At 42.8% G+C, this 14,905-nt stretch overlaps 1 protein-coding gene across 1 annotated transcript; it reads left to right on the top strand.

The window, feature by feature from the left end:
* Positions 1 to 9,079: 9,079 nt before the first annotated feature.
* On the top strand, positions 9,080 to 14,894 carry CALHM3 (calcium homeostasis modulator 3). The gene is made up of 3 exons (XM_036769552.1): positions 9,080 to 9,549; positions 12,323 to 12,578; positions 14,284 to 14,894. The coding sequence occupies exons 1-3, from the start codon at positions 9,263 to 9,265 to the stop codon at positions 14,785 to 14,787; spliced, it is 1,047 nt and encodes a 348-aa protein (XP_036625447.1). The 5' UTR covers positions 9,080 to 9,262; the 3' UTR covers positions 14,788 to 14,894.
* Positions 14,895 to 14,905: the final 11 nt, after the last annotated feature.

A 14,905-nucleotide genomic window follows, 5' to 3' on the forward strand; every position in this document is an offset into this window, starting at 1 on the left:
AAATAAAAATGTTAAAAAAAATAGATAGGGAGAGGTAGAGTTAGTCTAGAATGAACATAATAGATTTACTCAATGCCTCTGAGACTGAAGTGGTCAAGAGAACAACAAACCATTCCCAAGTATCAGTATCCATTGAATTTTAAGCCAGCAAAAATAGTAAACCAAGAAGGCAAATAAAGACTAGAGAGTGTGTTATATTTAAACCTTCATTCATTCCCCCCAGACACATATGAACCTAGTAGGAAGAATGAAAGAAAGGAAGCCACGGGAGGGATTGCACAGCCTGGCCTTGCCCTAAATCTTTGTACACTGGCATACAATCTGTCCACTACAAAGGAGCCACATTTGACTCATTACATATATAGCCTGCTATAGATGAGTAACCATAAAATATATGCAAATGTAACTCCACCTACACCCAAATCTGCAGTGTTTTCTGAGAGACAGCTCTGTGATCCGTAGCACATGCTGTATGCTCAGAGAGAAAAATTACTCCTGATTGGCTGAGAGACCACTGAATCTGAAAAAAAAATGGCTACACCTGTTTAAGTGGGGAAGGGACATTTTTAAATTGAGAGAGGCTGCTGGGAGAAGCAGAGAAGGAGTTCAAGAGGCAGGTGTAGATTTTTAAATGATGGAACAAAAATCTCTCTGGAGTTGGAGAGACATGAGAAGTCAAATTTTAACATATCCCTTGACTTCTAGCAGCCCATAACCTTAGAGAATGCTAAGCCCCAAAACAGTCATATCCCTAGACAACCAGTATTTGAAGTATGGGAGAAATAATCTTAGCCCATCTGTGTTCCCCTGTTCAATGGGTGTAAATAGCCTTTTTCCATTGGTTGTGTAGCTAGAACCTGACATATCTTTAAAACTACCAACTGTACTGGATGACACGCTCTCTCTCTCTCTTTCTCTCTCTCTCTCTCTCTCTCTCTCTCTCTCTCTCTCTCTCCCACCCCCACTGCATCCAAGGCAGCGATGGTCCTTTTTACCCACAGCACAGGCACCATGAATTGAGCTGCAGGTGAGGAAGGGAAAGGTTAGTAAGACCCTCTCTATTCAATGTCAAAGTGCCTCACTATATTAGCATTCGGTCAATCATTTTTCAGTCATGTCCAAGTCTTCATGAACCTATTTGGGTTTTCTTGGCAGTGGTTTGCCATTTCCTTCTCCAGCTCATTTTAGGAAACTGAAGCAAACAGAGTTAAATGACTTGCCCAGGGTCCTACAGTCCATGTCTGAGGCCAGATTTGAACTCAGGAAGATGAGCCTTTCTGACTCCAGGCCTGGCACTCTAACCACTGTACCATCTAGCTGCCCTGTCTACATTAGCATACCATGTTCTACACACACACACACACACACACACACACACTTTTCCCTAATTGATAGGCAGCTATTTTGTTTCCATTTCTTGACTCTCACAAAGTGTGGCTATGAAGCAGAACCAAAAAAGGAGTATAAACAAGGATTATAATAATGTAAATTAAAGTATTATTAAAAGGCAGTTGAACTCTGAGTAATGGGGGGAAAAAAACAAATTCCCAAAGAAAAGATAATGAAACATGTTTCTTTCTCCGCAGCAGAGAGGTCGGGGACTACCATGAAAGAATATTATATACGTTGTCGGGCAGTATCTAGTGCATGTTTCGCTTAATCATTTTTGTCATGAGGAGTGCTTTAATGGAAAATAATTACAACGTAAAGACAAAAGGCATCAATAAAACGTTTTTTTAAAAGTCATGAGCTTCTCCGTAATCTACACACCTTTAGCCCCTTTCATTTTCTTTTTCGTTGTTGTTGTTGTTGTTGCTCATCTATAAAATCAAGGGTTTGGACTAGATGATTTTTGTGGTTCCCTCCAATTTTTTTTAATTTTTATTTTTAGTTTACAACATTCGGTTCTACATAATTTTGAGTTCCAGATTTTCTTCCCTCCCTCCCCAAGACGTCGTGGAATCCCATATAGCTTCCACGTATAACTTCGCATTGAATTAATTTACACACTAGTCAAGTTATGGAGAAGAACCGTGATCAATGAAATGAATCATGCGAAAGAAGAAACAGGACCAAAAAAAAACCAACCCAAAAACAAAAACAAAAGAGAGAAAAAGAAAAAAAAGGGGGGGTGGGAAAGGCCCCTTTCATTTTCTTGATACTAAACCAATTTTCCGCCATCTTCCACTATGCCCATGTTTGTCCTGAATTCACCTCTTATCTGCTATCGTGAAGACTATGGTTTGGAGAGTTTGAAAGATCGTGCCATATTCTTCACAGAATTTCTCTACTATTTGAATCTACGCAATGATCAGCTGCGACTGATGATGAGCATGTTACCCACCTCCTAACAGCTGGATGGCCTCAAGGAGAGAATGAAATAGACATTTTTAGATATGGCAAATATGTGGATTTGTTTTGCTTAACTGTGCTTATTTCTTACAAGAACTCTGGTTTGTTTGTTTTTTTTAATTTAGGGAAGTATTTGGCACATGTGAGAGGAATCCATGATAGGAAGAAGAGGAGGAAGAGCAAGAAGAGAAGAAGGAGGAAGAGGAGATTCTTGAAGCATTTTAATTTTGTTTTTTTTTTTATTTTATTTTGTTGTGTTTTGGGGAAGCAATTGGGGTTAAGTAACTTGCCCGGGGTCACATAGCTAATAAGTGCCTGAGACCAAATTTGAAGTCAGGTCCTCTGCCTCCAGGCTGGTACTCTATCCACTGCACCACCTAGCTTTCCCAAAGCATTTTTTTAATGTACAGAAAGAAGATACGGCGGGGAGGTGGGGGGGCAGGGGGTGGAATTTAGATAATGTAAAAACAAAAGATATCAATAAAAATTTTAAATAATAAAATGCATAGAATGGAACAGACTAAAATTCAGAAGGAAACAGACAAGCACAACAGCTTCAAAAGTACTATGTTAAATTTATTATATATATTATATATAATATATGTATATTTAAAGCAAGTTGCATATATTAGAAAAACAAAGTTTCACATATAATCTTTTTTTCTTTTTCAATTTCTATTTGGAAATATTCTATTTTAGGTTCATGAAATCTAGAATAAAAATTTAAAATTTTAAAAATCATTTCTCTACCTTTACCACAGAAGGTACACTATTTGCAACTGTCTTCATGTTTGCTTATTCTCATCCTGAGCACTGCAAGAACATCTCATGAAATGGTCCGTGAAATGATGTTGTTTGCATGCGATTCTGACAGGCAGGTGGTATGACGGCCCATTGTATAACCTCCTGGTTATGAGTGAACATTAGGACATTTTTCTGATACAGGTAAATGGCAGAGTGGTCAGATTGGAAGCCAGCCCATAGGGATTGTGAGTCAGTGTGTTGACAGGAGATGTGCTCAGGTGCAGCTGCCTAGACAATTTGAGGGTGTATTTCAAGCCTTTGGGTGAAGCTCCCTGGGGGTATGGAAATGTGGAGATAGTGAATGCTGGGGCAAGGTGGAAGCAGGCATGCTCTGCTGGTGCCTGGAGCCAGAGGCTGAATGTGCTCCCGGTCACAGTGCCAATGACTGCAGGGTGACAGTGGCATTTTCAGCACTGTGAATGATGACAAAGCCCAGGCAGATACGATATCTGATTGGCACAATTCTGAGCAATAATCTCCACAAGGGAAAAGAGGTTGCCCAGGGTGGCATGGGTGGATCCAGAGCCAGAGGGGAGAGAGTGTATCTGAACGGGACCAAAGTCTAGGTCATCCTGTTGCTTTTGAATGCACATTCAAGTCAACTTCATTCAGCTTTCTGAGCAGAACCTTGGAGCTAATCCTTCCATTTGATTAGTCTTCCCTGAACAGCCCATATACCCCACTATCATTAGTGTAGCTATTGAGAATGGTGAAAAGCAGAAACCAGTGTTAAAATAAAGCTAAAAGACTGAGAGGGGATGAGGATTATTTGATTTAACTTAATAAACTGACCAAAAGGTTACCCAGCAGGTAAAGGATGCTTTATGTCATAGCAACTCATAAAGACCATCTTCTAGGATGCAGAAGGGTTATAATCAATCAAACGGTTTATTAAGCATCTATTATGTGTCAGAGAAAGCGTTAGGCTCAGGAGATGAAGACAAAAAGAAATACTCCTTGCTCTCAAAGAGCTTATATTCTATACAGGGAGAAAACATGTCCATATATAAGTATATGCAGAAAAATGCAACTTAAATTTAAGGTGGTTGTGAGAAGGGGACCCTAGCAATTAAGAGAAATTTGCTTCAATGGAGGAAAAACCCACCGAAATCTCATATCCTTGAAAAAGCAAAATAATTTAATCTAACAAACATTCCTTAAGTGTATCTATACTGCTATGTGCAAGACATTGTCCTAGATGCCAGAGATACAAAGATGAAACCAAAGAGTCCTAGAACCATAGGATTTAGAGCTGGAAAGAATTTTATTGATTATCTGTGAGATAGAACATGGTGGGAAGAGCAACGGCTTTGGAATCAGAGGTCCTGGGTTCAAATCCTGATTCTACTACTTATTACCCATATGGCCTTGGGCACATTACTCCACCTCTCTGGGCCTTCAGTTCTTCTTCTGTAAAATAAAGAGATTGTGGAAATTAGCAAAGATTCACAATTAACCCAGATATGATTGATACAATTCTCCTTTCTCTCTTGTGAGCACCATCCCACAGGAACCTACACAATCTTCCATACTTATAGCACCACCCTGTGGACTCCCCTTGGAAGGGAAACAGACCTGGAGTTGCTAAAGAGGCAACACCATAACATTCTAGTGAGTCCCTTTTTTGCCCCAGGGACCCATAAAGGTCTCTAGCTTTATGATACTGCCCTAAAGAAACAAACAGAGTTGCTAAAGAGGCCAGTTTTCATTCCTATTGTACCTTGCGCTATTCGGTTATTCGATAAACATGTATTAAGTACCTACTATGTGCCAGGCACTGTGATGAGCACTGGGCTTTTACACTGTTCAGATAACACAAGATAGTAACAAGAAGCAAAATCCATATTTTTTGCTTCTCCCTTGCAGCTTCTTGGGCTCTGAGGCCATGTGTCCAGTCTCTTTTTCCCAAGAGAATGTCACAGTCAAACCACTTCATTTTCTCTCTTTAGAAAATTGGGTCTCTAAACTCACCATGAACGCAACAGTGTCCATGAAATCTCTTCTATGCTTGAGACTGGGTCCCTGATCTTTGACCACTTGGCTTCCCTTCCTTGGGCCCACAAGGCTGTGTCTACGTGCTCCACCACCTCCTTCTCTTGGCATGAGAGGCTCTGCTGCTGCCATCTCTATGACTAAGGATGAGAGGGTAGTTAATTCGTCACTAGGGATTAATGACCATCTTCAGTTTCTCATTCTCTGGTCTGTGCTCAGATCTTTCTGGATTTCTCCATAAAATAACAATGATAATAACCACAACAAAAGGACCATGAGCAGCACAAAGGGATGGTTCCCATCTATAACAATCTACCCAACCACTCTTCCCACAACAGCTCACAATTTACCTCCCTGTAAAATCATGGAGTTGAGCAGGACCAACCCCCTATATAAGTACAAAAAATTCTCTTAAATAATATTATTGCCAGCCTGGCATGGTAGCAAATGCCTGTAATCCCAGCTACTGGGAAGGCTGATGCCGAGGCTAGCAGATTTCTTAAGGTAGGTAGTTCTGAGGTATAATGGGCTAGGTATCTGCACTCCATTGAGAGTCAATAAGGTTGGAGGTCCCCTTGGAACAGGAGGGCTAACAGGTTGTCTAAGGAAGGGTAAGCCAGGCCAAGTTGGAAACAGCAGATCAAAGCTGTGGACCAGTAGTGGGATTAGGCCCCTGTACTTCCAGCCTGGATGTGAAAGAAACCCAGTATTTAAAAATCAATAAATATATTATTCAAAGAATAGCTGTAAATGACTACCAAGGACCTATAAAGGAAAATGTTATTCACTTCCAGAGCAAGAACTGATAAATAGAATTACATATGTGTGTGTTACATAAAGCATATACATGTATTACGCATGTGCATTACATATATATAATGTGTGTGAAATAGTGAGCTTTACACACATATCTATCTGTATGTCTGCGTCAGATGGTGACCTTTTTTATTGCAGGGTGGGGAGGGAGAAAGGTTGGAACTTAAAATGTAACCAAAAAAGGTAAAATTAAATTTAAAAAAACAATAAATAGATAATATTATTGTCTCCTAAAAGTTGTATGTTTCCCATCATGAGCTACAGTCACCGAAGGGGAACCTGGAACAGGAAATCAGTTTCTTAAGAGAACAGTACCCTTTGGCTTTTAGGTGCTACATCAGTGGTGTTTGTCCAGCATGAGGCCTTGTGCATAATAGGTACCTGATACAGATTTGCTGAATTGAACTTAATCTCAGCTTTTCCAGGTCTGTTTCATGCATGGGGAAAGGATGGTACCTTATGGGAATTTCTAGCCCTTTTCATCAAAGGTCAGGAGATGGAGCAGGTATAAGGAAATTCTCTTAAATCACAACACAGACACCTGAAACTACTGAATATTTTTGTGACCAATAGAAAGTTTCTTAGCTTGCAAGTTGGGGGACTCAGGCCGGACTCCAGGGTGCAGCTTAGGGCAGGACGCATCACATCTCTGGCCCTCATATTCTTCCTTAATGAAGTAAGAGGGTTGGACTAGACCAGTGGTTCTTAACCTGGGGTCTATAGACCCCTTGTCTGAGGAGAGATTTCTGAGGGGAGGAAGAAGGGAACAAGCATTTATTAAGCACCTACTATGTTCCAGGCACTGTACTAAATGTTTTACAAATGTCATGTTATTTGATCTTTAAAACAGCCTGGAAAGTAGGTGCTATTATTACAGTTAAGGAAACTGAGGAAAATAGAAGTTAAATGACTTACCCAGGGTCACACAGTTAGTTGCAGGTATTTGAGGTCAGATTTGAATTCAGGTTTTCCTGAATTGGTACAGTGAATTCACTGTACCAGCTATGTGGTACAGTGGATAGAGTGCTGGGCTTGGAGTCAGGAAGACTCGTCTTTCTGAGTTCAAATCTAGCCTCAGACACTAAATAACTATATGATCCTGGGCAAGTCACTTAACCCTATTTGAGTTGGAGAAGGAAATGGAAAACCATTCTAGTAGCTCTGCCGAGAAAATCACAAATGGATCACAAAGAGTCTGAAATGGCCAAACAACAACAAATTTCCTGATTCTAGGCTCAGGATTTTATCCACTCTGCCATGTAGTTGCCATGGGGATGCATGAACTTGGACAAGAAAAAAATACATCTTTATATTTTCACTAAGAATTATCTTGAGAAGGGTTCCCTGGGCTTCAGCAACCTGTCCATCATTAAGAACCCCTGGACTCAGCAGTCTCCTAGGTCCTTTCCTACTCTGACATTCCATGCTCAGGGCTACAGGCAACTCCCTCAGACTCTTCAGTTGTAGAAAAGGTGCCCACTTGCCCTGGTTAGGAGAGTTCCCTCACCTTGGAGCCTTCTCTATCATTGAAATCACAGATGCACTCCCTATCCAGAGGCAGCTAAGCGATACAGCAGATAGCATGCTAGGCTTAGAATTTGGAAGACTAGAGTTCAAATCTGGCTTCAAATACTCGCTACCAGTTGTGTGACCCTGGCAAATGATTTAACCTCTGTCTATCTCAGTTTCCTCAACTGTAATAATAGGGATAATAACAGCACCTGCCTCCCAGGGTTGCCGTGAGGATCAAATGAGATATTTGTAAAGCCCTTAGCACAGCGCCTGGTACTTAATAAATGCTTGTCTCCGTCCTTTCCTATCCCCTTCTGACTCCAGGTTCTGCCACTCTACACACCGCTCCATTTGTGGCTGTTGTTGCTGTTGCTCGGTCGTGTCCGATTCTTCCTGACCCCATTTGGGGTTTTCTTGGCAACCGATGAATTGATACATGACCGGAGGAACAGAACTATATCCACATGGACACTTTCAATATAAATGTGTAAAAAAGACAGGGAACTTTGCCACGGAGGCAGAAATGAAGGATCAAGGCTGCAAGCTCTGTCCCTGCTGGCACTGATTAACAACACTTCTTAGAGAAGTTTAACTGCTATAAAACAGTTGTCACACATGGTAGGACCAAAGGGACCCCAAACTGTACCAGCTATCACACTTTTAATCTCCTTGCCAAGTTGAGAAACATGGTAACCAAAGATAACACTAGTTTAGAGTACAGAAATCATGGAAAAGGATGACAAAAATTTATAAGCGAAATTGGCAGACAATACGTTGGAAAGCAGGAAGGAGAATCAAAGAAATGCAAATTAAAAGCACTCTGAGCTTCCACCTCCCACCCAATGGACTGGTAAAGATGATGAAAAAGGAAAAATGACAGTCGTTGGAGGAGCTGGGGACAAACAGGCACAACATTGTGCTGTTGGTGGAGTTGAGAAACGGTCCGACCAAGTCTTTATGTCTTAGGAACGAGACCCTTATCAGAGAAAGTTGCTGCAAAGGTTTTGTTTTGTTTTTTCCCCAGTTACCTGCTTCCCTTCAAATTTTAGTTACCTTGGTTTCGTTTGTGTAAAACCTTTTTAATATTACTAAATCAAAATTGTCCATTTTCTCTTCCGGGATTATCTCTGTTCCTTGTTTGGTCATGAACTCTTATCAATAGATCAGAAAAGTAATTTCTTCTTAGCTCCTCTAATTTGCGTATGGTGTTACATTTTAGGTCTAAGTCACGTATCTATTTGGAGTTAATTTTGGTGTATGGCGGTAGTAGCAGCCTGAGCGCTACCTGCTCTGATTCTTCAAAGCATCCCAGACCTCCCTCTTTCTTGCACCTGCCCTACCCCTCCCTAGGCCCCTGGGAGGGCACAGGGACAGGAACCAGGCTATTTGAATAGGCCTGGCTCCCGAGAGACAGTGAGTCATTAGGTCATTCTTCATCACCAGGTACCGCCAGTAGAAAAGAAAAGCTTCTTTACTGCAGCCTCAGACCAAGAAAACACTTGGAGCCAAGTTAGACCACAGGAGAAGGGAAGGAGGGGGCCTGAGGCTGTTAGCTAAGGAAGCTACTTGGAAGAAGCTGCCAGAGTGGGGAAAGACCTAGGGAGGGACCTGCTACAGGCTACAACCGTATCTGGGGACAGACACCTACCTGAGAACTTGGCCCTGGGAGCCTCAGGACAGAAGACCTACTGGGTTGGGAGGAGTCTAAGAGAAGTCAAACTCTAAGGGCCCTGAGTGACACTCTTCATTCTCTGAGGTTTCTGCTCCCTAAACAGCACTTGGAACTATGGATAAATTCCGTATGATCTTCCAATACTTCCAGTCCAGCTCAGAGTCTGTAATGAACGGGATCTGCCTTATCCTGGCTATGGCCACTGTGAAAATCTATTCCTCCTTTGACTTCAACTGCCCCTGCCTGCCCAGGTACAATGCCCTCTATGGCCTGGGCCTCTTGTTCACACCACCCCTGGCCCTTTTCCTCTGTGGGCTCATTGCTAACAGGCAGTCTGTAGTGCTGATCGAGGAGTGGAGGAGACCCACGGGAAGAAGGAAGAAGGACCCAGGAATCGTCAAGTAGGTCACCTTCCTTCCCCCTTCATTCTTACCTGCTCTTCTTCCTTCCCATCCTCCCTCCCTTTCTCTCTTTTCCACTCTTCTTTACATCCTCCTTCCCTTCCCTTCTTTTCCTTCTTCTCTCTCTACCCCTCTTTTCCTCCAATTGTCATTCCTTCCAACTTTCTCTTCCTCCCTCTTGATCCCTCCCTTCCTTCCCTTCTTCTCCTCCCTTCTCCATTCCTGGTTATATTATAGTGTTATTTTGCATTACCCATATTATATACAGTGAGAAAAACAACAGGAAAAGCTTTAAAATAGTTACAAGTGCTCTGGGGTAGATAGAATTTAATAGATAAAATGAAAGCTCCTTGAAGGCAGGGATTTTTTTTTTTAATTTGTCTTCTTATCTACTCTCAGAGCCTAACACGTGATAGATGCTTAATAAGTGTTCATAGATTGATTAGAATCAATTGATTAGAAAGTGTTATATTATTCATTATTGTGATGCACATTGAGTATGCAATATATACCATGCAGGAATTATTTTCATCATAAACAAGAATTTCAGTAAAAAGCAACCAAATAAAAATAAGGAAGAAAACCACGAATTCCAAATTACTTGGAATTTGCTAGAAGGATTTATATCTATAAATATAAACAATAAGAATTTCAATAAAAAGCAACCAAATAAAAATAAGGAAGAAAGCCATGAATTCCAAATTACTTGGAATTTGCTAGAAGGATTTATATCTATAAATATAAACAACAAGAATTTCAATAAAAAGCAACCAAATAAAAATAAGGAAGAAAGCCATGAATTCCAAATTACTTGGAATTTGCTAGAAGGATTTATATCTATAAATAGATCTATTACATATATATACATATATAAGAAAACATCGTCACACTAATCATATCCCTTTCCAATCTCTTTGGCCATAATACCTTCTGGGCACTTAGCAGATTTGGTTGCTTTTTTATACAGTAGGGTTATGTATGTTTCTGCATTCTTAACATGGCATCATTTTGTCAGGTCAAGTCACACTTTGTGTGAATCTTTCCACATTTCTTTGTATTCATATTTGCCTTTTATGGTCATACATATTTTATGTTATACTCCTCATTTTGGTTCTGTAAACTCTTTAGAATATGAGCAGGAAGAATGCTCTGTATTATACATGTCATTTATTTGTCTGTAACGTATGTACAGAGTATTGTTACAAGCACTGATACATATGTTATGTTATCCGTGCTATGAAGCTGAAGGATCTCATGTTGCACATATGTATGCTATCTTTGCTACATGAATGTTGCACTCGCTAGGGAGGGCTTTAAAATCAAATGGCAGACATTTTGAAGTTTACCATTATATGTCTGAGCCATGGTCCTCAATCATTAGTGAGGGCTGGTTGCAGAATTGCCCTTCATGTGGAACTTTGGACAAGTCATTTCACCCTGTACATTTGCTCATCTATAAAATAGATATCATATTTACACACCCTATTTCACAAGCTTGTAGTAAGGAAAGTGCTTTCTAATCTGTGTAGTGGTCTATGCATGTGAGTTAGGATGACGAGGATGACATAAGTGTGAGTTTTCATTATTCTATAGTCACTGAGACCTCACCTTGGAGTGGAGGTGGCCCAGCTTCCTTCAAGACTCAGCTCGAATCCCAGCTTTTGCAGAAGGTCTTTGCTGGTCCCTCTAGCCACTGGTGTCTTTCCTCTGCGATTTCTTTCCCCTACTCTCCCATGTACGTAATCATTTGCATGTTGTTTCCCTCATCAGAACGTAAGCTGAGGGTGGAGACTGGTTTTGCCTTTGCACATGTTCCACAGTGTTTAGCACAATGCCTGGAACCTAGTAAACCTTAATAAATGCTTGTTAACTCCTGCTGTTGTTGTTGGGATCAACTTGGCATAAAGCAGGATATTTGGTGCCACGCAAAGAATACAAAGAGTCTGGGGCAGCAATTGGGAAGGTGAATTAGCTCTGCATGTAGGGGTTGGAAAAGCCTTTAAAAAAGGAGCCCAGAAGTGGAAGTAGAAGCCTGGAAGTAGACAATAATAGTCAAAATCTAGACCAAGAATTCCAAGGAACATAAGCAAGCTATGTCCTCTGTCCTGCTCTTAACTGGAAGCCAGGCTAGGTGGGTCAGTCATATCTGACTCTGTGACCCCATTCGGGGTTTTCTTGGCAGAGACACTGGAGTGGTTTTGCCATTTTCTTCTCCAGCTCATTTTACAGATGAGGAAATGGAGGTAAACAGGGGTAAGTGACTTGTCCAGGGTCACACAGCTAGCAAGTGTCTGAAGGCTGGATTTGAACTCAGGTCCTCTTCATTCCAGGCCTAGAGCTCTATCCAGAGTCACCTAGTTAGTCAGGACCTAGGGGAAAAGAACTTCAACAATCTCCCTCAGTGTTCCCTAGTCTGACATTGCACCTCGGTATTGGGAGTTTAGGTTGGGGGATGGAGAGGGCAAAGGGTTTCCTTCTGTCTTCCCTATAGCCTAACAGATACAGTTTGGATAGCATATTGGACTTGAAGTCATGAAGGTTTGGGTTCAAATTCCACCTCTAACACTTATTGCCTGTGTGACCCTGGACAAGTCACTTAACTTCTCTGTGCCTCAGTTTTTTCATCTGTAAAAAGAAAGGGCTGGATTCAATGGCCTCTATGGTCTCTCTAGTACTAAATCTCTGATCCCATAGTCCCAGGCTGCCTCTGCTGACCCCGGGATACTCAAGATCTTGATTGTCTCTCTGTTCTCTTCCTTCCCCCATTCCACAGGTACTTGTGTTCTTCTGTCCTGCAGCGGGCCCTGGCTGCCCCCGTGGTCTGGATCCTCCTCGCCCTCCTGGATGGGAAGTGTTTTATCTGTGCCTTTAGCAGTTCAGTAGATCCTAAGAAGTTTTCCGACTTCACCAATATGACCGCTAGTGATGTCCAGCTGTTCCTCACCAAGGTGCCCTGCAAAGATGATGTGTTGGTGAGAGACAACCCTGCCCGGAAGGCTGTGTCCCGGTACCTGCGCTGTCTCTCACAGGTAACCTGGAGGTGCTCTGGCGCTTTCATCCCCTCACTTACCAAGCCTCCATCCCAGGTCAAGTACCTTTGCTTAGCGTTTCACTGCAGGAGGTCAAACAGCCAGGGACACAGACTCAACACCTCCAAGGATCAGATAGCTTTACCCTTCTCTGGCCTCAGGTACCGATCCTAGCCAGGCTGCACACTAATGCCTGCCATAAAGGGAAACATGACGAAATGCTTCAAATGGTACAATAAAAACCTGTCCCAAAGTGTCCATCTTACTAAGTGTATTTGATGGGCCAAATAATTAGATGTTGGGGCAGCTAGGCGGCACAGTGGAGAAAGTGCTGAGTGCCAGGCTTGGACTTGTCAGAAAGACTCATCTTCCTGAGTTCAAATCTAGTCTCAGACACTATCTGTGTTACCCTGGGCAAGTCACTAAACCCTACTTGCCTCAGTTTCCTCATCTGTAAAATGAGCTGGAGAAGGAAATGGCAAACCACCCCAGGATCTTTGCCAAGAAAACTCTAAACAACTGCACAAGACCAAAATAACTAAATGTTAAAAGGCAAGACAGGTCCCACACTGGGCTAAGACCAGGAGGACCTCCCCTACCCAGAGCAAGACAAAAACAGACCAAAAGCTCTGCCATTAGAACTCTAAATCACATATAAGGCGATGGATACTTCTAGCCAATCAAATGTCTGCTGTGTATCTAGTGCTCTGTGCAGAAGACAGAGGTGGATGCAACAGGGTCACTGGGATAATCGCCAGTTAGCATAATAGTGCTTTACATATATTATCTCATTTGATCCTCATCACAACCCTGTGGGGAAGGGGCTATTATTATACACATTTTACAGATAAGAAAACTGAAGCCGAGGAGTTAAATGATTTGCCCAGGGTCACACAGATAGTAAGTGTCTGACTCAGGATTCAAAGTCAGGTCTTCCTGACTCCAAGTCCGGTGTTCTAGTCACTGTGGCTATGAGGAGTCCAAACCTATCATTTCACAAATGAGGAAACTGAGACGCGAGGCAGTCGAGTGATTTGCCCAGGGACACACAGCTAGGAAATGTCTGAAGCAAGCTTTGAACTTGGGTCTTCCTGGCTCCAGGTCTAGGGCTCTTGCCAAGCTACCCCGCCCCCCACCCTTAAGGAGCTCACAGTATCATTGAAGTGATGGATGGGACGCACACGTGGAAAGAGAATTAGCCAGATAAGACCATATAGACTAGGTGACAAATAAGTATATCCTGAATGGGAACTGGGAGTCAGGAATTTCCCTTCTCAAGGGCTCAGTCTCCACCTTTGTAAAATGAGGGAGGTCTGGACTAAACGATCTCTAAGTCCTTCCAGTTCTGAGATTCTATGACTATATCACTGACGGTTTCCAAAGTCATTACCTATGCATTCATGCTTTTGTGTACGTTATTTCATTAGCTCCCCACGACAGCTCTGAGACATTAGCAAGGATGGTAGTAAAGTACCCATTTTGCAGACGAGGAAAAGGAGACTCAGGTGGTGGATTGATGTACCCGAGATCACAGAGTTAGTAAGTGGAAGACTCGGTGGTACAATGTACAAGGTAGAAGGGGAAGGAGGAGAGCACACTTGGTACAAGGAATGGTAGGACCAAATGCTCTCTGTCTTGGTGGGCTGGGTTGGGCTAGGCCTGGGCAAGTGTTCACCGATCACTCTCTCCTCCTTCTCTCTGCCAGGCCATTGGCTGGAGCATCATGCTGATGCTCATCGTGATGGCCTTCCTGGCCCGTTCCCTTCAGCCTTGCTTTGACCAGACCCGCCTAGTTCAGCGGCGCTACTGGAGTAACTATGTGGACCTGGAGCAGAAACTGTTTGATGAGACGTGCTGTGAGCACGCCAGGGACTTTGCCCACAAGTGCGTCCTTCACTTTTTTGACAGCATGCGAAGTGAGATGAAGGCACGAGGGCTAGCCGCCACCCGGCAAGATGGAGTCATCCCCTGGGAGAGTGGGGTGGAAGCTGAAGGCCAGGAGAGTGAGGAGGGGAAGAAAGATCTCCTGCGTGGCATCGCCAACCAGCAGCAGGTGAACCAGCTGCTGACCACATGGTATAGGAGCAAGCCCCCCCTGGACATCACACAGGCCCTTCAGCCTCCACCAGGGGAAGGAGGAGGCAGCCTCAGCCACCGAGGGACCTCCTGTCCTCCAGCCACCAGATTCTCCCAGCACACAGATGTATAAGGAAGAGCTGAGCCCGGGGACCAAAGGACCAGGTCAGGCCTTAAAGGAGTTACTTTCTGTACATTATCACAAACAGTTACGCAAAGACCACTTGGACTAGTGGAAGGAGAACCAGATT

The sequence above is a fragment of the Trichosurus vulpecula genome, chromosome 8 (genome assembly GCF_011100635.1).
Source record: "Trichosurus vulpecula isolate mTriVul1 chromosome 8, mTriVul1.pri, whole genome shotgun sequence".
NCBI lineage: Eukaryota > Metazoa > Chordata > Mammalia > Diprotodontia > Phalangeridae > Trichosurus > Trichosurus vulpecula.